We start from the raw sequence: 24,367 nt of genomic DNA on the forward strand, positions 1-24,367 counted from the left end.
ATGTGCTGGTTTCTTTCCTGAAAATATTTTATTGCCAAGTGCTTTTGTGATGGAACTGGAAGCATGATGGAACTGGAAAAGCTTTAATACTTTACCTAATATGGGAAGTTTCTTCTCTATACAGGGTGTGTAGATATACACACATAGACACCTGTATATGTAAGTGTATAGAGTTACTGAAATAATAATGTTTCATATAGGTAATTTACGCTTATGTGCATTTTCTTTTAATTTCTTATGTATATACATCATTATTGGTCTGGTCAAACTTTTTTTTCATTTATGGTCCAATTAATTTTCCACGACTTACACTTCACAAAGATTGCATATTTTTCATTTAACTAATTGATTTAGATAATGTAATCAATAAACAAATCATTTAGATTTTATTTTAATGAGCCTCTACATAATTTGAGGGACTAAGCATTTAACTGACGTTAACTAATATATTGGAACAGCAAGGCAGAAGCTACCGACTTTAACAAGACAATTTTGGAAAGTAAGCCAATTGAGCAAAATGCTTAAAAACAAAGGCCTATACAGCAAATTCTTCCATAGATGCAAAACTAGATTCATAGTAAGCTGGCGCCAAAGCTAACTTATCTGTAAATTTAAATGACCTACATATGCCAGAGATTTTGCACTGTTTCTTTTTGTCTTCCCACTGTCAGTTTCACAGTTTCAGTGAACATGTATTTTTAATGTGTAAATTTCAAATACATTATTTGTATGTCTTTCTACACATAGCATACAGAGTAAATCTAAAAATAAAAAAAATATGTATATTGGTAGGCACGAGTATGACTTTAGGTGTAAAGAATAGTATTTGAGCAATAGCATGTGATCAATTAAAGGCTGAATCATATGTTATGTACAGACAGAAAGCTAACATTTATGAGCAGCTTTCATATTTCTATCTCTTGAGTTTGAGGAACAGACTTCACAAGATTTCAGACCCACAGCCTGAAATTCACAGCACCTGGTTCCCATTATAAACCTGGCCTCGATAATGGAGCTATGTTCTTCTACTGAGGCTGATGTTAGCAATGGTATTTTCCTCCCATAACTCTTATAACCCGAGTACCAGCGTTAGGGCTGTATTTGACCCTCTGTGCATTTGCAGTTACAACTTCCATCACCTTCTTCACTAAATACATAGAAATAAGGTAAAACATTTCTTTAAGTACGAGTAGCCTGATCTTGTTTCCTGTGATATCTGCAAAAGCTGGTGATTTTTTTTCCCCTTGTTTGTTTATAATGGAAGCATTTCTCTTTAAAAGATATCATTGGAGACCCAGGGATTAATTTCCTTTTTTCTGAGATGCTTTGCTTTGAATTTCATTTCAAATTACATTTTAAAGTTCTAATTTAAAAAATAAATTCACTTTAACACTTCTGTGTGCCTGAGAGATATTAAAATTGTTCAGCTATTTGAAGATGTATCTAATTCCTCACAATAGAAAGACGAAAAGAAAAAAAAAGAAAAAAAAAGACAATGCTTGCTGTGCCCTAGTGTTATTCTATAAATACACTGATTTCTATAGAACACCAATGCAAGCACACAGGACAATGAAACTGATACAAAAGCAAAATTCAGCAACACCTTGAACTTCCTGAAAAAATATCAGGGAATTTCCTGGAGTGACATGCTGCCTATGAAGTCCAGTTATTACACATACCCTGCAAAAATACTGCTTGGAATTATTATCCACTCCCCCAGCCCCCCACCTACTTTGTTATAAACTTATATTGTTTTCATGTTTTATCTTATCCTGTCATGCAATTTCAAGCATTGGAAGCAACAGCATAAACAAACAGAATTTCTCCAGCTACAAAACTAAATGTTTGAAGTCCAGCATGTTTTCCAGTTCTAATAAAAGGGGGCAGTATTACATCAGCTGAAATTCTGAATTGTCCAAATTATTGTAAAAAGTGCTGGAGAAGGATACAAAACTGCTGAATTTTACTGAAAATAGACTGTTACTGTATATGCAGTCACAAATCTGCTTGTCTGCCTTGGGGTAAAATTTTCAGAGCTAGTTTAGTGGGACTTAGGCTCCTGCATTGCAGCTACTTAAATTTTTTTTTACTTGAGTCACTATTTTTCTTTTAAAATTCTTAAGGAAATATTACAGTTGATATAAAATGAAGACACATTTTTCATGTAGCTAGGATAAGCCTAAAAAGGAAATTGCAAAATTATTGCAGTCTCATAAAAATTAGGAACAATTTTTTTTTGTCATTTTATATATATATAATTTTTTTTTAAGAAATAAAAGTTCATTAGAATACAATAGTGGTGCCCAAATATGGCTTTAGGAAGCTAACTTTGAACACCCAATATAAAAAAATCATTGCTTACATGTATTATGTACAGCCACAAGCAGATTACTAAATTGGACAAATTCACAGTGAAGTATAAAGGACATTTGTTTTGTAAGAATTATGAGGACTACTGGGATTTGTATTTGAAACTTTTCCCTGTTCTAAGGCATTTAACTTAGAGAAGTCGTTTATCTGTTATAAAATGATGGAACTGTAAAGAGGTTGTCTCTATGCAATATGTCCTTCTATGTCTCAGAAGCTCCCCAGGGAAAGGTTTGTCGACCGAGAAGAATGACGTATTCAGGAAAAACATTTTCCCAGTTGCAGTGTCTCTTTGTGGAAATCAGATCCTTCATTAGACAGATGGAATACACTCCCACTGTGTTGAATAAATTGCCTATATTCTTGCAAGAAAGTGAGACCACACTAACAGTTCCTTAAGTAAATCTGTGTCTTTGTTTTTTCTCTCTATACGGTTCCAGGTTTTCTATTCTAGAATCCAAATATATATATTTAAACTTAAATTAAATTATACCTAAAGGTAAGCTATATGGGATGGGACCCTCCTTAAGTTGCAGTGAGAACAGAACATGTTACAATGGCTATGGAGGCAATACCATAATAAAAGTAATAACTTCACAAAACTAGTCATTTGCTGTTGATATTGCTATCCATTTTTTGGCCTAATTATGAGGTATTTGCCCTTTAATTACAAGTAGAACTAAGATTTAACCATCAGAAATAAGGATCCAGTTGAAAATGCTTACAGTTTCTTTTATATCTCCCAGCAGACTGAAATATAAGTATTGATCTCTTATTTACTAGTTACAAATATTCTGCTATAAGAAACTAAAGGAAAAAAGAAAATAGAATAGGCTTTTCTTAAAAAATGAAAGCAAATGAGAATAGATCAGTCCCTGAAACTCTAAAACACTTATTCATAAAGATCTATAAAAATCCACAAGGCCCTTATGACCAAACTATTTGTGTTCTCAATTTAAGGGTAAAAAGAGAAAAGATAATTGAATACAGGATGCACTGGAACAGTGTTTTCTTAACTATCTGGGTTTTTTAAACAAGTTGAGAAATTCCTAATAACAAGGTGCTTCTCTATGTGATTGTCTAAGAAATACGCTGCACTTGCAGAAAATAGCTTGACACCTGCCCCTGAAGTTGTTCTGTCTAGAATATTGAATGTATGGGGAGAAAAAAGCTGGTAAAAAACTGTCGGCAACAAATTCCAGTACTGCTTGCATTTAGAAAAAAGCAATACAATGATGGAGTCATTGCAGGGCTGTAGGCAGTCAAAAGGAGATTATGCATGACTAGTAACTTTTCCTACAAACGCTTCCTGAAGTGTTTTTATCAAGCAAAGTTTGTACGCATGTGCAGTAGCCTCATATAAATGATGAGGCGTAACAGCTCCAGAGGAGTTGTTACACTCTATTGTGTCAATAATCCACATATTTAACAGTCCCTAAATACAGCAGACCATAACACCTCCAAAGGGGTTGTTATGGCTTATCAAGTCAAATCCAAGTGCCTAAATATGGATTTGATCAATAGACTGTAACATCTCCAAGGGTAAATAATACACATTTTTAAGAATGTACACATTTTGCATACAAACTGTGGTCTATATTAGGATAAATTTTGTGGATTCAACTTGTAAAACTTTGATTTAGAAATAAGAAAGGAATAAAAGGCTCATTATAAGAGGTGCTAAAGTACTATAATTCCCAGGAAGTAGGCGATGACTCATGTCATTTATTTTGGGGTCTAATTCTGGTTTCTTACTACAAATACACAGTTGCCTGAAAATCTACAGAAGAGTGGGAATGGAATATAAACATTAAAATGTTGTATTAAATTCTGCTTCCTTGCAGATCTCAATGAATATGCTTCATGGGTAAGCAAATGGGGAGGTGGGGATATATCCTTGGGTGTAGCAGATACTTTGTGATTGTTAATTAGTTATATGTTCTATCTTGACTTCATGTACTTTTCTCCAGTGAAATTGAGGCATTTTTGCCTATATTTTTTCTACAAAGATTTTCTGAAGTGTTTTTGTCAGTGTTTTCATGCTTTATGCACAAAAAAAGATAGGATTTGGTCCTTTTAAAAATAATGTCAGTTATCTTATAAATTATATAGCATTTTCAGGTTCATATAAAGCCTTAAATCAAAGCAAAACTTCTAGGCAATCATGCTAGTTTGAAATACTAAAATAAATAAGTAGTTCTAGCAATGCAAATTTTGTTTTGCTTGTATCACATGCAAAGAGCTCTGTAGCCTATTTTCTGGAATTTCCTAATTCTTTCCCCTTCCCCAGTGTTTCTGTTTACTCTGTGAAACTTCCCTTTCCTCAGTCAGGTTACACCTGATCAGCGCCAGATGTAGTAGAAAAAGTCTGCTCTGCTATAGTGATGTTTTGCCTTGTGTGCACTCTACTGCTTTTGGCTCAGTGTTAATTTTAGTTCACATGGTGCCGAGTTTTGGATTTGTGACCAGAACAGTGCTGATAACACAGGCATGTTTTACCTCTTGCTGAAGAGTGCTTTTACAGCATTGAGGCATTTTCTATTTCTGATGCTGGCCCACCGGCTAGGAGACTGGGGTGCACAAGAAGTTGAGAAGGAGCACAGCGAGGCCAGCTGACCCAAGTTGACCAAAGGGCTATTCTACACCATACAACATTGGGCTCAGCAGTAAAAGCTGGGGGATGAAGGAGGAAGGGGAAATGTTTGGAGTTTTGCCATTTGTCTTCCCAAGTAACTGTTACACGTGCTGGAGCCCTGCTTTCCTGGAAATGGCTGAACACCTGCCTGCCGATGGGAAGTGGTGAATAAATTCCTTATTTTGCTTTGCTTCTGTGCGCAGCTTTTGCTTTACTTAACTGTCTCAGCCCATGAGTTTTGTCATTCTTAGCCTTCTGATTCTCGTCCCCCATCCCACTAGAGGCGAGTGAGCAAGTGGCTGCATGGTGCTTACCTGCCTAGCCTAACCCACAACAGTACACAAACTGAACTAACTCCGGAGTTGTAGATGTCCGTAGAATGGTATCATCTCAAAAGCATAGCCTAACCTTAATGTTTAGCAAATGAAAAAGTTGGACTGTGCCGGAGTGCTTCATGGTTTTGTTCTGGTCTTTCTGATGAGTGAGTCTCTGTGAGCACTTTTAAAGCTTTGTAGATTTTTTTTGAACAGCAGAATATGAACAGAAGCAATTTTTAGTTCTGTGTCTCTAACCAAATACAAAGCTTTCTGAGATTTAAATGACATATTTTCAAAAAGGCCTAAGCCCAGGCTTTGAAGCTACGTACATAATTTTGTAAGCGCAATCATTTGCACAACAAACTATTACCAGCTATCTGAACTTGAAGACCAGTGACTGACCAGAACTCAATAGCTTTTTTAAACCAGCTGCAGGCAATTAATTTGTCATCTTTTTCTAGTGCCAGCTTCTAGTTAGTCATTTATAGAAGTCTAATTACTAGAAGCCAATTTCTGAAAATTTGGTCCTGAAAACATAAAAATTGTAAAAATTGAAAGGCAGAGGGTAAAGGGGAAAAAAAAAGAGTACTCTAGAATTCTGTTTCTGCAAAGGATGCTTCTGGTTTAATGTATTTTATACTTAAAAATATAAATAGAATATAAAATATAAATACATTCCTTTAGTATTCATAACTGACTTAATTCTTTTATTTTCTTTAGGACAGACAGTGGGGACAGATCATAATTTAAAATTACTGATTTCTATCCCATTCTTTTGCAAACCCTGCCTTTTCTTGCATCTACAGAGCAAGGGTAATAGAGGTAAAACCGGAGTACATATTGCAACTTTCTCCTGCCTTAATGGTTCACTCTGTAGTACATGCTACAATAAATAAACCAGCAGGATTATATAAGGGCATTGAGAGACTTAACAACAGATTTCCATGCTGCTGTTTTATTCTTAGGTTTTAAAAGTTGCAAGTGCCATCGTGAAAAGTCTCACCATAAAATGTGGCATTTAAGAATTATGTTGTTTGTATTTCTTAAAGAGTTCCAATTGACTTTGCTGTATTTGCAAGTAAAAAAAAATAAATTTCTCCTCTGACTGCCTGATGTATAACCTCAATCTGGAAGCTGTACATTAATCTGTGTATTGCTAGCAACAAGAACAAAAAAGAACTTTCAGACTATTCACTGAAATATTTACCGACTCTGCTTTAAAAGGTGAAAGACAAAATGGAAACTTGTATACTGAATACAACACATAAACATGGTACTGAAAATACTCAGGGAGTAGACCTGATAAGTAAGTGGATGTCATTTTTATACTTACTTTTCAAAGTCAAATCAAATGTTAAGAATTCTTTTAATAGCCCTTAAAGTGTATTAGATATTTTTAAATGTCAAGCCACTGCAACTCATAAAAAATATTTTAAAATAAGGATAATTTTATAAACTCTTAATACTGATCATGTGTGACATTTATTTTATTTTTATAACTTGGGGTTTAGTACCCTCCCTCTTAGTTAAAGACAAACACTGACTTTACAGTTAGTGTTCTGTGAATGCGGCCTGCTTGGTCAGTTACTAGTTTTTTGTATTATTTCATAGTATCAATCTTTATTAAGTGAGTTTTTCAATGCTGACATTTAAACTAACACTAGCAGAAATAAATATTTATTAGCCTCTGATCTGACTTGTAAAAGCATTGTTAATCCTGTGTGGCAACAGTTTAGCAAATCTTTTTAATAGGCACTGAGCCTTTCTCTGGTTTTGAGTCCTGCAAAGAACCTATCAAGCAAAAATATGAAATGTAGATTAAAAGGTATGTATCAATCTTTGATGGGTCTGTTTACAACATTTCTTTTCCTTTCCGTGCCTTGCTACAATCCAGTTACTCACTAAATATTCCCTTGTGGGTTGAGAAAAGATCATAGTATCATCAAATTCACAGTTTAAGATATAGTTAATATTCTGCTGATTCTTTTATTCAACCTGGACTAAAAATTCTTGTTAGTCTTTGGAGTATAATAAAATCCTTCCTCCCTCCCCCAAGACACAGAGAACCTACCCACTAATATACAGATATATGACAGTATTTTTATTAATGAATTATAGGCATTGAAAACTACCTGGTTTTCATGTTTTTTATTTTTTCCAGCAAATAGTCTGAAACACCAGTTGCTTTATAGCTAATGAATGTCAGTTTTCTTTTCATTTATTACTAAATTGCATCATAACTGTTCCTATTTGCCAGTGCCATAGTGATTACTGGGATAATATTTTTTCCTTTCTAGTTAAATGGAATAAGTATTGTGGTATGTAACTGATTTTGTGTCAGTGGTGAAAAATAACTTGTGTGCTGTATTTTTTGCAGCATAAGCCACCTCTAGGGAAGCTAACAGAGAAGCATTCTTCATCAAAAGGAATGCCTTATAGCTTGGCCAATTACCTGATCAGTGTTCACTGGCTCTGTTATACACACAGGGACCTGCTCCTGGAGCAGATGTGGTAGATCTTGGAAAGGCCACAGAGCAGGACAACACAGATACAAAGAAACTTCCAAGACACTTCTTTGTCCTCTGAGCAGTCCTTGAAGTGTGTGTGATAGAAACTGTTCCTCACCTTTTGGATGTGATCTCAGCTTGCGGTTTTGTAAACTGGATGATGTCCTACTCAGTCCAATACTGATCATGTTTTCTCATTGCTTTCTTTCATTCACCATTTTACGGTAGTGACCCATTTCATTTTAGCATATGGAAACTACGGCCAAGATTCAAGAAAGAAATTTGATCTCTAATTTCCTGTTGAAACTAAAAGCCCAAATCACAGTTTTGAGCATAAATTGTTGCATCTGAGCCTCAGATTCAAGCATGCTCAGGTACATTCCATAGCATTGTAATACTCAGCCATGCTAGTACATAACTGGCCTTTTTGCCGTATTTATCAATCCAATCATTCTCAAAAGTACAATTGAAAATCTAGTGACCACAAACAACGGTAGCTTCAATCAATTAATTTTCCATGTTGTTATATGCATGCTTACAGCTTCACCACATGAGTGCACAGGATTATTTTTTTTTTGAATGCTGTCATGTAAACCCAGAGAAGTTTGTAGCACAGTACTGTGAAGTGACAAGGTGTATTTAACGTGAAATCAGAGATGGCTAAAAGCTCCAAAAAGAAATTTTATATAAAAATAAGAAGCTATTTGCAGGGAAAAGAAGAATGAGTGACAGACTGTGTGGCAACGGGAGACATTACCTTTTCATTCCTGCAGTTGTTTAGACCCATGTTATTCATGGAGGGCAATTTTCCATCAACACCATGTGGCTGCTGCTGCTGCTGCTGCTGCTCTCTTTGGATCTGCTCTCTCATTTTTCGAGCCTCCTGAATGGCTTTCATTACTGTGTCCTGGTCCCCAAATAGGGCAGGTGCATTAAGACTGGAAAGGATATCTGTAAACAGAGAACTTACTTTATTTAGGTAATTATCCAAATTAGAATCCAGCGTAAGCACTCGGTTCTCATACTGTAAGAGCTGCACCCAACTAACATCTGCAAAAGCAGAGGGAATGGCAGTTGTTGTCTGTTTGAAGGCTGAATTAATATACAGAAGTGATTGATAAGCCTCTGCACGTCTTTTGCTGCTACAAATACAACCACCAAAGTCTTAGCATCGCCTGATACAGATGTATCTGAACATACACATGGACTCAAAGTTCAAAGTTAAATATGTGTTTCAGACAACAGTATTCTGAAGTTCTTAAGTTTCATTCTTAAGTGAGAGCCTTTGAGGTATTAACATTAATTAATAAAATGAAAAAAGAAGGAGACAGAAATCTTGTTTACTTGTCCATGAAAGTCTGTCAATTTTTAGAATTTCTTTACCAAGAGAACTATCACTCCAGATTAGCTTGCAATTTTGGAAAGATCACCCACAGTTACTTTTGGGGGACAGAGCTTGTTATCACCTTAACATAAGTATACAGCTCTAAATCAGCAGAGAAAAAATGCTTTTCTTTCTGCCACTCTGGACAGAAAGAGAAACTTTTCAACATGCATCAAACTCACACAAAATATTCCTGTTACATCTTAAAATGCATGCTAGAGGTAAAGATGAGTGCCCCAGATACAGTTTCTGATTTGAGACCAAAAGACATCAATTATCTGGTGACTGGTTGTTTTGTGTTGCTGTGATGAAGCTTAAACTTCATGCACCTGTTCCTATGTGGAAGTATCTATACCACACATGGTTAGATTAATGTATATACATTCTAGCAAGGAAACATTGAGCAATAAATATTTGTGCATGACCTGTGCATCTGCCTGACAAGCAAATTACTTTTATAAAAAAGCCAGATTTGTTAGATTTGTGTACCTACTAACAGTCCACTGTAAAAAAAAAAACCCTACAAACCAACCAAAGAAACAGAAAGATAAAAAACAAACAGGGTAAGACTTGGAATTATTCAAAGATGATCTTCATATTCCTTTGACTTCACTGAAGTTCAGCTGAGTAAAATATAGCAAATTCAGCCTCGAAGGACCCTGAATTCTTTTAAAATAAAAAAGCTTGAGATTAAAGATTTCTCATGCTTTATCTTGGAAACCAAACAGTTTATTTAATACTGTGGTCTAGTTAAGAAGAGATGCAAAATGTGATGTTTGAGATGGAACTGTGATGTCTTCTGTCTGAATGAAGCACCCCTCTCCAAAATAAAAGTAACATATTACATAACAACAAGTGTTCTTGCTGGGCAAAATTCCCAGTGCTCTGAACTGATTCAGCAACTAAGTTCCATTCTGCAGCCTATGTTGGGAACTATATTTGCATGACTTTTAGCGAGACTTAGATTCCCAATCACCCGAATTTATTGTAAAAATGGAGCAAAAGCTCCTGTGTTGCTTGCTGATTTTTGACATTTCCCTGACTTCTTTTACACTTAAGGATTGAGAGGACAACGTTTTATGACTGCATGAAAAATATTCACACCTTAGGTGTATCTTCTCTAGCCATTTCTCTGGAATAGTCTGTGACATCAAACTGGTATGTCACTTCTAAATGTTAGATAGTGCAGTGATATCTGGAAATAAATTGACATTGTAGAATATCTAGCTAGCTGCAGAAAGTACCTTTCAGAGATCATGATGTTCCCAAGTGTTTTGGGAATGGAACAAATCATAATTTTTATATATTTAATGTATGTATTTAACATATCTGTTCATTATTCACAAGTGTTTCTATATATTTTACAAGTACACTTGAGGTACAGATTGTGAATAAGTGGTCTGTAGTAAGTATTTAGTCACTGTTAAAATTTACTATTTGAACTTTAGGGCTGATCATCTACATTTTGCAGCTCTTGATTCTGTTTCTTGACTGGTTAAGGTAGTCTTCATACATAGTTTTCAGATCAATTTTGTTTCACTACTTATTAAGCTTTATTTCTTAATTAAAGAATCTTGAACACAGGTCAAAAATTCCCTATTTGGAACCATATAAATTAACAATTCTTGACAGATGGGTGAACAAATAATGAAAACATGAACAAATAATAAAATAAACTGGCTAGACTGAAGCCTTTCTGTCTTTGTTAAAAAAAAAAAAAAAGAAAAGAATATATTCAGCATGTGGTCTTTGTAAGATGAACTTAATACCAAGCATGCAGAGGATTAGATTTCTTTTAGAATGCTGTTCTGGGTAAAACTAATGGTATATTTGGGCTAAGTAGTTGAAAACCTCATTTGAAGTTACCTTCTTGCCTGGCTTGTGGTTTACTGTAAACCATGGAGGTTTACTGTAAACCATGGACATACTGAGTGTTCCCGGACCATGGTTCAAGAAAGTGCATGAAAACTTGTGCATTGCAGGTACACTAATCACATGAGTCATTATGTGTGTATTTCTAGTATCTAGTCAGGCTCCATGTGTGCGCAAAGATTTTTTGTTTCTTTGTTTAATCCAGAGGTCAAAATTCAAAAGTTAACTTTGCATATATACACCCAATTGGTGACTTTGAGGAAAATGCTCATACAAACCCATTTTACACATTTTATATATGCATCTCTGTTTACTTACTCTGTATATATTTCTATGTATGTATATTTCTTACATTATATATTTATTTGCTGAATTTCTTGCAGATGCATATCATTGCTGCATCATTTTGGTTACCCTTGTAAAACCTTGGCAAGGTTTTACAAATCTTTCCTGCAATTTTGTTTCCCCATTTTAAACAGAAATGTAGGCCCAAATATCTACTGAGTTCAGAAGTAAGTGTGCTGAAGCTCAGATTTCATGTAGAAAACTTGCCAGTTTTCCCATTTCCCCGGGACAGGTTAGTTACCTAAAGAGGATCCTCTTCCCAGAGATCCACCAATCGGGCTGGGGATGCCACTCTTGTTTGTCACTGTCACTGGACTGCTTTTACTAGCTGGGAAGAGGTTCTGTGTTGGAGACGTTGGGGATTTGACAGGTTCAGCTGTTTTGGGTCGGGCTGAAAGATTCAGTGGCTGGGCTGCTTCATCCTACGAGAGTTTAATGTAAATAATTATTAGGAAAAGACAAATGAACACATCATTTTGCAAGCAGCAGTTACTTTACACCTCGAAGACAATACCACATTCTCCAGCAATAATAACAAAAGAAGCTAATTATCTGCCTCCTTTAAGATTCAACGAAAGGAAACCTCATTAATTTCTCTGTGTTATGCTTCTATTTACATTAACTATGTGGCTGGATCGTTCTTTTTGCCAAATTAAAATTTGAATTAGCTCACATTACAGCTTAATTTCCTAATGTGTTTTCGGAGATCTATATTAACCTAGGGCATTTACAAAGAATTATTTAAAATTTCCAGCAGCTCAGTAATGCTTTTGCATTGGTTCTATTTGAAAAGTTCCTGGCACTATAAAAATAAGTTATGTAGCTTATTTTTAAATGTATTAGAAACTAAGGAATCACAAGTACTTCTATGAAAGAATCATTTGAAAACCCTGACAGTTCTTTGGCCCACATTTAATGCTGCTGCTAACTTATGCAATCCATGCATCTTATTTTGAGTGCATCTTTTGTTTAGTAAAACAATCTATGCTGTTTCCCCATAACAGGAGATAAGAATTTCACTGAATTAAAATTCCTTCAATTACTATGGTAATGAATGCATACTATATAAATTTCAAAATATATTTTATTTTCTACTATTTCATTTTGTATATTTTACAGTATTTTATTATTCAAATGTGTCATGTATTTTTGACAGATTTATGTAAAATCAATTTTTTTTACACATAAATGGTATTCTGCTTCTTGTTTGATTCTTCTGTATTATTTCTGTATCCTGTAGTTATTTCTGCTGCACTCAACCTTTAATGTATCTGTATGTTTATTTGTATACAGAGAAGGAATGTTTTTTAAGGGTATGTAAATCTCATATCAGCACTTTTATATATTTTGATACTTCTCATAGGCAATTATGAAAGAAATTTTCTCTGACATATATCTCTTTTTTCAATGCTATAGGAGAATAAGTCCATCTAAGAAATATCTTAACTTTTAGAATAAGACTCATCCAAGCAATTAATCTCTTTGATCAGGATATCAACAACGCAACCCTCTTCCCATTCTTTGAGCTTGTTCCATTTGATTAATATGTTAAGCAAGACAGAGCATTTGGAAAATTGTGAAACTGATTTTCTGTAATTAAAAAGCCCAGTAAGACATACTTAAAATATGCCCAAAGCAGAATTAGGCTAGAATATCGTCCATATTTTAAAACACTGCACTGATCACTTCAAAGCTTAGCAATACATGTCAGAAGACAATAATACGCTACATTATCTCATCTTTTCTGTTCTCCTTACTGTCAAGCAGTGATTTAGCAACATACATTTGATCATACAAAATGCATTAAACAGGAAAATGTAACAAACAGGTATTTATAATGCCATCATACCTCCGGTTTTAAACTATTTCCTTAAAAGTGCATGACATTTTTGTTCTTCTTGACCTTGCAGTGTGCACAAATGTCCACACCTGGTCAGAGTCCAAGTGAAAGCAGAAACCCAAAGGTATAAGGGGCATAGTCCATTCTTATGCTTTGTGCCCATGTTTATATGCAAGCTGTTTCCTTACACGGATATAAAGTGGCTTCAATAAATTTCTTTAAGAGTTCAGAGTCCCTTTCAGACTATGAAGTTTGCCAGACTAGGTACTGTGAGCGTGTACACATAATGTATCTATACTACTATGTGCAATTTCCAAATAATTTTCTGCCTAGTACTGATACAATCGTGAAAAAAAACTAAACACTGCCAGAACCTGTTTGTTTGCACTTCATAGACAGCATTCTCATTTCAGCGAGGCAATCGAAAAGCTGGAAAACATTCTGGTCACTGACTTAAAAAGCCCCTATCATTACTTTTGAAAGATCAGACTCCTGTAAAAGAATTCCATTAGTTCTATAAATAATGCATGTAGTTAATACAAACAACTGTTTAAAAAAAGAGAAAATATAGAGGATTTGTTAAGCAACATATGACCACCAAAACTGTCATGTCTCATAAAGATAAAAATTTGCGTATAGGTACTGTTTATATACTAATAATTAATTTCTTCATTAGCCATTGGTATTTGTCCACACAAAGCAGTGTTTATCTTTAATATTTTCAATGCAATAGCGTGCTTAATAAAAACAACAATAAAAAGGCTTCTCTTTTATTAACATATATTTCAGTCCATTCAAGTTAAATTATGTAGGGAAACCCCCAAGAATTTGCATGTGGTCAACTCTGTAATAGGACTCAGCTGGCCACAAAGCTGGAATGGTATTGGCCTTGGTTCAAGGAGATATGTGCTTGAATTTAACCAGGGAAAATTTTACTCATATAGTAAAGGTTTGGTTTGGTGTAGATCCATTTGGCTCACTCATGAAATTACTTTTTCACATTAAAGTAGTCAGTAGTATATTCTCAATACCATAAATCATTGGTGTTAGGTATCACTAGACTATGGCAACTTGCTGAAACAGTTGGGCTTTGCTTTTGGTGGCTTCTGTATTGACCATAACAAACTCTGCATATGTGGTAAATTTCACTGACTGCTTTCAAGCCTGGCATTGGATTACAAGAGGTAAAATATTGGACTAATACACATCCACAGTTAAGTAAAGTGAACGCCTTGCTAAATAAATGTTAGATCTGGCCATAATGGAATAGTTTTTATTTATTAGTACTCTCAGCGTAGCAAAAAAGTGTCATAGAAATTTATCAGCCCAGGCAGAAATATCTACTCACCCACACTTTACCATGATGATTGATGATAATGAAAAAAAAGAATGATATTTTACTCTCATGTCAAAAAATAATAATAAAAAAGAAACCCTCACCGCACGCGAGTAATATCTTCCCAGGCTGATTCAAGGCTAAGGACTGTGTCCCTGTAAGGTGTTAGCAGCTAGCAAAAAAGTGCGTTTTCTCTCTCTCTCCACAGTCACTCTGTGCCTTCTTTAGATCTAGTTTAATAGTTCTGCTTTTATAGTGCTATCATTCAACTTGGTAAAACATCTAAACGTTGGTGTTTTTTAACAGTCTGAATTAAGTTGCTTCTGAGCATATTTGGTCTTATGAAATTCAGAACAACTGTAGGAGAACACAGCAATAAAAGCCAGCCAGTTCCACCCAAAGGTATGAGCTGCACCACAGATTTCACGGGGTGCACGATGTTCATTTCAAGCTGCTGGCAAATGCCATGTTGTAGCTGCCTCGTTCCAAGCAAGTGAGAATAAGCAGGCACAAGCATTCAGCAATGGCGCAAAACCAACAAGGAGCAGCTCGGTTGTCAGCAGCTGTGTGAAATCAGCAAAAGTCAAATCAATCTGCAGTGACACAATATTTCCCTCGAGTCCTGACTTACATCTTATTTTTATGTGAGGTTTTTCCAAAATTGTTGAATAAGTACAACTAGAGATTTGTAAAATAATTAGAAAATCTACAGACTCTCTCTCACCCTAACAATGAAAGCTCGCACCACATTTTAAGATACTCAAAAATTCAACAGGAAACAATGGACACCGTTTATGCCCATGACTAGCTTAAAAAATAACCTTGAAAATATCACATTTTACTGATGAATCTGTTGTGCTGCCTGTGGTAGCAAGAGGGATGCCTAGCATTTTTGGAAGCAAGAAGTAAATGCTCTCTTCTCTTCTGTATGCTGATAATAGAGTACTAAACCTGAAAATTTCATTTTAATATTGAAGAACTTTCACATGGTTCAACTTCCAATTGTAAAACAATTAAATAGACCATGTAATCTCACTGCCCTTTTCAGATACCACTTTTTCTTTACTGAAAAATACCTTAACTTGAGTTACCGGGCTGGTCCCTCTCTTCTCATTTTTCATTCCAGTGGGTGAGAGTGCCCCCGTTGTATTTGGTGGCTGTGGAGTAGATGGCATTTTGGCTCCAGGAGAAACTTGCATGCTTGCCAGCTGAGCTGCATACAGTTGCTGGAAGACAAGAAGATATATAATATATTCTTGCAAAATTCCTAAGAAACGAAGCTGTAAATGTACATACTTTTTATTGCTCTGCTATTTCTTCCCTTAAAAGAAACAGATATTTTTTTTTTCAGCACTTTCTTGTCTGTGTTTTTTCCCTTCTTGTTAGGGGCTTTTCCCTTCTTGTAAAAGAAAAAAAAAATTACTGGAAAACTCCACGCCCCAGTATCTTTTTTCTTAATTTGACTTTTAGCTGTTTTGTTGGGGTTTTTTCCTTCTTGCTAATGATGGTCATGGTAATGAGCAAAAGGTTATTCTGTGCCCTAATACTAAAAACAAAATTGGCAAAGTTATAAGGCTGTTTATGAAAAGGAGGTATAAACCCCTGTCAGAAACGAAAAAATACTTCAGGTCTTTCTGTTCTTACCCAGAAATTATCCACCAACTCCAGAACCTCTGCTGGCAGCTGACATAGGAATGGTTTGCTACCAAAAGGCAATGTTGCATCTTCTCTATACAGCAATGGAAGTTAAAATAGATGACAGGGCATGTCTCCATCTTGCTGTATGGTGATTGTTGTAACTTCTATAAATGCTAATAAGGAAAGTAGGCCTTAAAATTTCCTGTATGTAGTGATGAAAATCCAAAAACACCCTCATGGAACTTTTTAAAAATTTTAACTGAAACATAATAAAACATTTGTGTATTAAAATAAGCTATTCCTACCAATATAAAATATTTACTGAAAAAACCCAAATAGGTTTAATTTCCTTCCAGTGACCAAATTTAAACCCTCACCTTGAATTAGCATCAGCCATAATTCTTCTACCATAAACAGGGAAGATCCTAATCCCTCTTCTACATATAGATCTATATAAACTTTGCCTTATTAGTCAGAAAAAAGCCAGGTGGTTTGTATGTAATTTCCAACATTACTATCATTCAGATGGACAAATAAAAAAAATTACAGTAATCAAAAGCAGACCTTTCAGCACATGTAATTAAATGAAAGCTTAATAAAGAATAATTTGCAAGAGCCAGATGTGCTTATGTCATAATTGTTGCTTTCTTTGGAACAATTTCTCTAATATAACAAGCCTCCACAGAAATGAAAGTTACACAATACTATAAGCTCAGTGACTCAGTGGCTAGACAAACGTGTAAAGGAGGGGCAGAGTCAGAACTCTGGGTGACAAATGAAAACTTTTTTGATTCTTTGTTTGTTTCCTGCCACCCTTTTCAGCACCACACAGGGGCTACAAAAGGATCACAAATTAATATTTGGCAATCAACAGTGTTTAAATATTTTGGCTAAGGTATTATTTTTTTCTGCACTAGAAAACTAGAACAATTGAAAATAGAAAAAAGTCCCAGCTTTTGGTGATGTCCTGGATACTGAAAATGAAGCATTGTATACAGTAGTAAGTGGGAAGGGGGTTTCCCTACTACTGGGATCTTATCCCTTTTAGCATATTCTTCAGTTCGAGCTATGCTTGCTTAATAGGATGTTCTGCTTATATGAGAGTAAGAAGCACATTTCACAAAGTTCTGAAAGCCTGCACATTCTCGGCTCAGAAATAGTCACCATACTATGAACAAGATGATACAATAAACTTGATTACAATTTAGAGACAGAACCCAAAGTTTATAATGGCTTTCTCAGTGTTCTGTACTTTCTCTATTAAAATAAGGTTTTTTGTTGGTTTGGGGGGGGTGTTGGGTGTTTTTTGTTTTGGTTTTTTTGGTTTTTTTTTTTTAACTTTAGGAACCAACTTAACATCTACTTCAGATATCTGGGGGAGATGACTTAGATTTTACTAAAAGTAGACTAAAACTTTAGTACATAATATAGTGTGTATTGCATTTTCAAGAGCAGGAAATGAATTCTATGTAAAAACAAATGCAGGTTTATCAAGTAAAGTTCAAAAGAATTTTCTTCTCCCTTCTCAGGTAAGCCATCAGGGCAAAGGTGGGGTATGAGTCATTCTTTCTACAATATTCAGTCTTTCTTAAAGGATAAAAGTTGACACTGATGGCAAGCAGCACAGTGTGATGGGTTAACCCAGGCTGCTGCCAGCCCCTCTCTGCCACCCCCTCAACAGGATTGGGGAGAAAATAACATGGAAAAGCTCACAGGTTGAGATAAAGACAGGGAGATCACTTACCAGTTACCGACATGGGCAAAACAGACTTGGTTTGGGGAAAATTAATTTAATTTATTGTCAATTACAATAGAGCTGGATGGTAAGAGACAGATGAAGACTAAAATCCCCTGTCCCTGCCATTTTACCAGGCTTGGCTTCACTCCATTCCTGTCACCTCTATCTTCTCCCACTCCAGCCTGGCTGCTGGCAGCGCTGTCCCTCATGTTTTGTACCTCGCTTTTCACTGCTGGTGCAGCCTTGTGCCCTTTCCAGAGTGCGTATTCCTGGGGTGCCACCAGCCTGGCTGGTGGCTTTGCTTGCCCTGTGGTAGGGCCACTGAGGGACCAGCTGGGGCTGCCCGGGGCCAGCACAGGGCAACCCCGGGCCTCTCCTCATGGCTGCTGCCTCTCCTCATGACCACCACCTCTCCCCACAGTGGCTGCCTCTCCTCACAGCAGCCACCTCTCCTCACGGCTGTCACCTCTCCTCACAGCCACTGCCTCTCCCCACGACCACCACCTCTCCTCACAGCAGCCACCTCTCCTCACGGCTGTCACCTCTCCTCACAGCCACTGCCTCTCCCCACGACCACCACCTCTCCTCACAGCAGCCACCTCTCCTCACGGCTGTCACCTCTCCTCACAGCGGCCACTTCTCCTCACGACCACCCTCTCCTCACAGACATGGCCTCTCCTCACAGCCACCGCCTCTTCTCATGACCACCCTCTCCTCACAGCCACGGACTAGCCTCACAGCCACCACCTCTCCTCACAGCCACCACCTCACAGACACAGCCTCTTCTCACAGCCACCACCTCTCCTCATGACCACTGCCCCTCCCCATGACCACCACCTCTCCTCACAGCCACCACCTCTCCCCACAGAAGCACCCCCACAGCCTGCCAGCTGGACACACATGGCTAATGGGATTTGTAGCCCAGTTAGCCATTACAAGGAAGCAAAAGTGCATTTATCATGTCCAGAAGCTGCAGCCATGGTGTAGCTGTGTCATGAGCAGATATCTCAAGACCACCAAGAAGAGAGGGACATATGCCAGCAGCCTGAGAAGGGCTGGTGGGTGACCTGGCACCTCAGCCCCAGTAGGACAGGCAACCGGAACGTCCACAGCACTTTCAAGCGTCACAGAGAGAGCAGCAAAAACCAAGCGGGCCGTTACAGTGACTGCCTAGAAAACCATTTGATTTTGGAAATACAAACATTAAAAGCAGAATAAAATTAGAATTATACACCACTCCCCTTCCAGTGTGTGGAGGGTGGTATTAGCAAGTAGTGTGAGGATGAAATGTTTCTAAAGGGTCACAGATAATGAAAGAAATCTTGTCATTTATATATGTGTATATATAATTCACCACTGGGTTACTCCAAGGTCGTAGTACTGGCTTTAGGGTAGCATTTCTATAAATTCTTTTACTCCATAAAAGCAAATGTAAAAATACGAAACACTAATTAGCTTTCTGGTTTGCTTACAACAAAGCTGCTCCACAAACAAGTGCAAATCTTGCAAGAATTCGCACTAGCGCTAGCGACAGTGCTGTGTGGATTGGAAGGCTGTACAACTTCTAAACACCAGTTTGCATAGGGAGCTAGCCAGTCGGGAAAGATATGTGCACACTGCCGTTGCAGGGATGAAATGGATATTTTTGCAATTACCACTGTTGTGGCTTGAAACAGCAATTTAGGACCTCACATTGAGATGGTCAGGTTGTGAGGCTTTTATTTGCAATATTAAGGAGGGGAGGAGGGGGGAAACCCAAACATTGCATTGTTAACTTTTAATGCTCAAAAGCAAAAGTTTCAATGCAATCTTTTCTGTTGAAATTCTAACCTACTGACTATTGAATAGTGACTAAAAATATTAACCTAGCACATAAAGAGCATTTCATAACCCTCATGCCAGCCACTGACTCAGAAGGCTCTTCATTACAAATTAGATATTCAAAACCATCAAGTATTCATGATTGTTTTAAGGAGCCTTAAAAATATATACCCTGTTCTTTAGTTTTTTTAAAAGGTCACTAAATTAGATTCTTACAATTCAGTTCCCAGCATCTAAAGATAAGTAGTGCTGCTTTTGAATTACTGAGTGCTCCTGAAATTGAAAACAATTTTGAAAACCAGCTCACTTAAGGGACGTGAGTAAGGATGTAGTTTTACAGTTTGCAGAGCCAGTTTTCTTCTAATGTCGTGATCTGACACAAGAGTGGGATTCTGCAATGCTGCAAGTCTCAAGGCACTGGCAAGTCTCACATTTAGGCACCTGTGAACTTCCAGGCTTATGGACTTAAGCAGTTGTTACTGAAATCTTATTCCACCTGTAATCAACTAAAAACCTGAGGGGAATTTATGGAAGCTGGAGGTCACTATGAGTCTGAATGATGTTCATCTACCTAACAAAAATGGCAGATGAGTGGGAAAGCGCTGTACTCAGCATGTGCACAGCAATGCACAAGTGCATACTGATTTTTTTGCCTGGAAACAGCAGAAATCATACTAAGCCTTTGCTATAGCTTAGAGCTACCATCCAAGAAGAACTGAATAACTAACAAAAATAATAATCCAGGGGTGGTGGTATTTTCTGCTTCAGAAATTGCCTATGGCATTTGATGAATTATTTCCATTTTCACCCTTTTTATATAAAGTATCATCCACGATTTAAAATTTGTCAAAAACCCTATAAACTAATAATAGAGCACCTTGACTGATCCAAATGTTAAAACTTTTCTTAATGCCATCCAAGTTTCACGATGCCTTTGCAAGATATTTTCACAGTACAGAAGCATAACTGCCTTTGCTGCCAGTGTTCATTAATGCCACGCCAGAGGACAAAGGCCTTTGTCTTATGCATCCCTTTCAGAGGTTTCAACACTTTTTCTATAGTTTTCCAATAACTTTCAATAATCAAAACTCTTTCACTAGCTCAGGTCCCTTGCCCGTATGACTTCTTGCTTCCATGTAGGCCTGTGACATTCCTAGACGCATGCTCCCGCCACATGACATGGAGCACAGCGAATAAGCACAGCGCAAAGCTTTCCAGGCACCAGCTGCTTCCTTTTTTTACAGCAGAAATGCTGACACTTGCCTCTTAGGCTGTATCTAAAGGAATTAATAAAGGTGAAGAATTTTGAGGATCAAATTTTACAGATGTAACACATGATGAGGAAAATAGAACAGGCCTTAAATCAACACAGGTCAGGGAGATCTGCACTGACAACAACTTGTTAACTTTGTGACAGGCTGGTTTACCACCTAACAGAACTATGATAATCGTAACATTCTTATCAGTGGCTTGTCGATGACGGGACTTATGAAAAAAGTTTGTTTAGAGAAGATATTTCAATAAAGAGAAAGTGATCAGCTGCTGCATAGGAGAGAGGAAGTTCAGATGTATGGGTCCAGGGAGGAAATGAGAGAGCAGTTGCACTTGTATATATGAGAAGATAAAGGCAAGGTCTGAAGACATTTCAACTGGCTGTGCTGGTGAGGAAGAATTTGGTCACAACAGTGGCGATACAATTCAGACATTATTTTTGCAGCACAATTCTGAAGAAACTATAGCAAAGCCATATGTGACACATGGAGATAAGAAAGAGAGCGTTGAGATACTCAGTGTAGCAAATAATCAAAGTGCATGTGATGAGGGCTGGCCTAGCATGATGAATTGCAATGGATGTACTTGGAAGATGCCCCACAAAGAAATTCAGTAGAAGGTGGCTTGATTCCAGAAGGAAGGAATCTGCTCTAGAAACATTTACCCTTTCATTTTGTTTTACTAAGATTTATGGCCAGAATGTAAAAACCTTCTCCTTTTCCTGTATTTGTACATTATTTCTCCAAAGGTGCTAGATTATTTTTTTTTCTCAGAAACAAATGATAATTTTTATGGACCCTAATTAATTCTAAAGTCTTCCATTACTAAAAATGCAAGTCCTATGCCACATCTTCAACAAATACATTTGCTACAGTAAATGAAACCGAACAATAAAACTACTGAGAATCAAGTGAGAATCCTTATTTGTCAGCATTTTAAACAAATTGTGCAAAGCTGAAATATCTTATTTATAGAGATGAAAGTTCAGCTATTTAGACAATGAGTAATTTGGTTTCTAAAGATGAAAAACTCTAAGGAGTGACTGCAAGTGCTATTGAAATCCTGCACTACAAGAGGTAATGCAGTTATTTTTTTCTGTAGTATATTTAGTACATAGTGTTGCAAATATATAATTCCAAAATTTTCCTTTCGAATATGTAACATGCAATAATAATACTTAGAAATGTCTGATCACAAAGGGCTTTTGCAAGCTCACTGAAACCAGTAACATCTTTACTATTTCCAGTGCACATTTCTGAAAAGAACCTACCCAAAATAAAAGCCACTGTTGGTGGGACTGCTTATTTCTTATTATTGGTTAAAGGTGCTTAAAATAAGCTTGATGCTGAACAGATTAAAGGAAACAGAGACTTTGTTTGAAAAAGTTTTTCTTCTGTTTGGAGAAAGAATGGATTAGCGCTCAAACCCATGCTTTTGGGTATCATAGATAGCAACTGTGGAAAGTAAGGTTAAGTGCTGACCTGAGCCCGATGTCACTGGTATAGCCTTCAGCAGTTCAGGCATGGTAACCTTTTCAAAAAGCAGTGCAGAAGCATAAATGTCCTACTCAAAAATTTCACACACATCTTAGTGCAAGAACTGTTTCTAAAGAAACATTAATTGCACTTATTCCTTCCTATTGTTGTATATCAATGTATTTTTTTTATAATGGCATGTCTTTTGCAACAAATATGCTCAGTGACTAACACTGCAGTTGAGACCTCTACTTAGCACCAAGATAAGAAATGGAGTTATTGGCTTATATATATAAGAATATATATATATTCTTACAAAAAAGCATGTGGTTATTTTTCTTTTTGTTTTAAGATGGTTTTTATGCAGATCCTTAGAGTGAGAGGTAGGTTAACAGAAAACGACATCCAGAAACACAAGACAGCCTAGAGTAACTCATCAGCAGCTTAACCATGTGACAAACCCAGGGGCAACTCGAAGGCAGCTACTGCCTGTGGAGTCTGCCAAGAAGCCAGATGCCATCACCAGAAAAACACCTTCCACAGCTCAGCATCTGTGTTCTAGCTGTGCTCTCCACACAAAAGGAAAAGGAGGATAAGGGGAAAGAGGAGGAAAGGTGCATACAAAATTGTTAAAGGAAATGTACATACACATGAAAGCAACACTTACTTCAATTTAAAAATCTAAAACTTTGAAAAATCAAAGCTTTTCCTGATGAAATCAAGATCCCTTCAAATTAATAGATAGTATGTCTTATGCTAAAAGTGTACGTTTTCTTTTGTTTTACAATATAATTCTGCAGGCACTACCTGCTAAAACAAGATATGTTATAAATTTGTTCTGATGAAATTTGGATGTGTCAGTAGCGTTCTATCAGTTTGTTCTAAGAAAAGTAATAACAAATGAAAATAAGGTAAGTTTTACAGATTTGCTAGTACTGTGGACCAGACCCTCCTCTGATTTTAGTAATAATAGCCTACTATCAAGGACCAAGTATGCAACATTAACTTAACTGACAGGTTTTTGCTAAATAACTGAGAACTATTTGGTTTTACATGGGTATATCTGAAATGGCATCAATCAAGTACAGCTACATGAAGATGGAGTAACAATTCGGGGGAAAGTGTTTAATTTAGAAATATGGTACATAATAAGTAACAGTACACTGCAAATACATCTTTTCCTATACAGAATCCAAGTGTCATCATTCTTTTCTTTCCCCTGTTTGTATATGCCTAACCTATCCACAGTGGACATAACATTCTGAGTTTAAACACCTATACATCACCCTGGTGCAAAGTCTGCTCATTGTTACAGAGTGTTAATAGCCTCTACTTCTTATAATAATGTACCAAATACCTTTGCAAAAAGGCATTCAGGTGTAACACGAGCAGGCAGCTAATGAATTATCATAACTAATGTCATAATAACAAGGATTGTTGCAGTGATTATTTATGCACTTGCTAGCTAATGTGCTTTCGGATTTCTTAAAGCCCAATATGTGCAAACAAACGAACTGTGTTTGTGAAAATACAAATAATACATTTTGTAGTTAGAGATGGAGTTAGAAGACTTCAGCTTTCCCTATAGCTTCAGGTGTGCGTCTACAGAAAAGAATTCTTTCTTAGCTAAAAGAATGATTTTACCAGTTATTCATATGCATTCACTTCAGGTTTTTTGAACTATTACCACCAGTAATTTCAGTGTCTGTTCAGTTGCTCTTCTATATATTGTCTAGGGAAATTTTTATGTGGCCCTAAATTCCACTCAATTCCTGTCTCCTTAGGAGGTACACATGCCTGTTTTGCTTCTCGCTCAAGCT

General features: G+C 36.6%; 1 protein-coding gene across 12 annotated transcripts in view; it reads right to left on the bottom strand.

Moving 5' to 3' along the window:
- SOX6 (SRY-box transcription factor 6) overlaps window positions 1–24,367 on the bottom strand; it is a 375,871-nt gene that overhangs the window by 52,810 nt on the left and 298,694 nt on the right. For all 12 annotated transcript variants that reach the window (XM_056354363.1, XM_056354364.1, XM_056354366.1 and 9 more), the window contains 3 exons: window positions 15,680–15,829; window positions 11,669–11,849; window positions 8,584–8,777 (listed from right to left, as the gene is read on the bottom strand). In XM_056354363.1, the coding sequence (XP_056210338.1) occupies window positions 8,584–8,777; window positions 11,669–11,849; window positions 15,680–15,829 (525 nt within the window). The remainder of the gene's footprint in view (window positions 1–8,583; window positions 8,778–11,668; window positions 11,850–15,679; window positions 15,830–24,367) is intronic.

The sequence above is a fragment of the Falco biarmicus genome, chromosome 10 (genome assembly GCF_023638135.1).
Source record: "Falco biarmicus isolate bFalBia1 chromosome 10, bFalBia1.pri, whole genome shotgun sequence".
Taxonomy (NCBI): domain Eukaryota; kingdom Metazoa; phylum Chordata; class Aves; order Falconiformes; family Falconidae; genus Falco; species Falco biarmicus.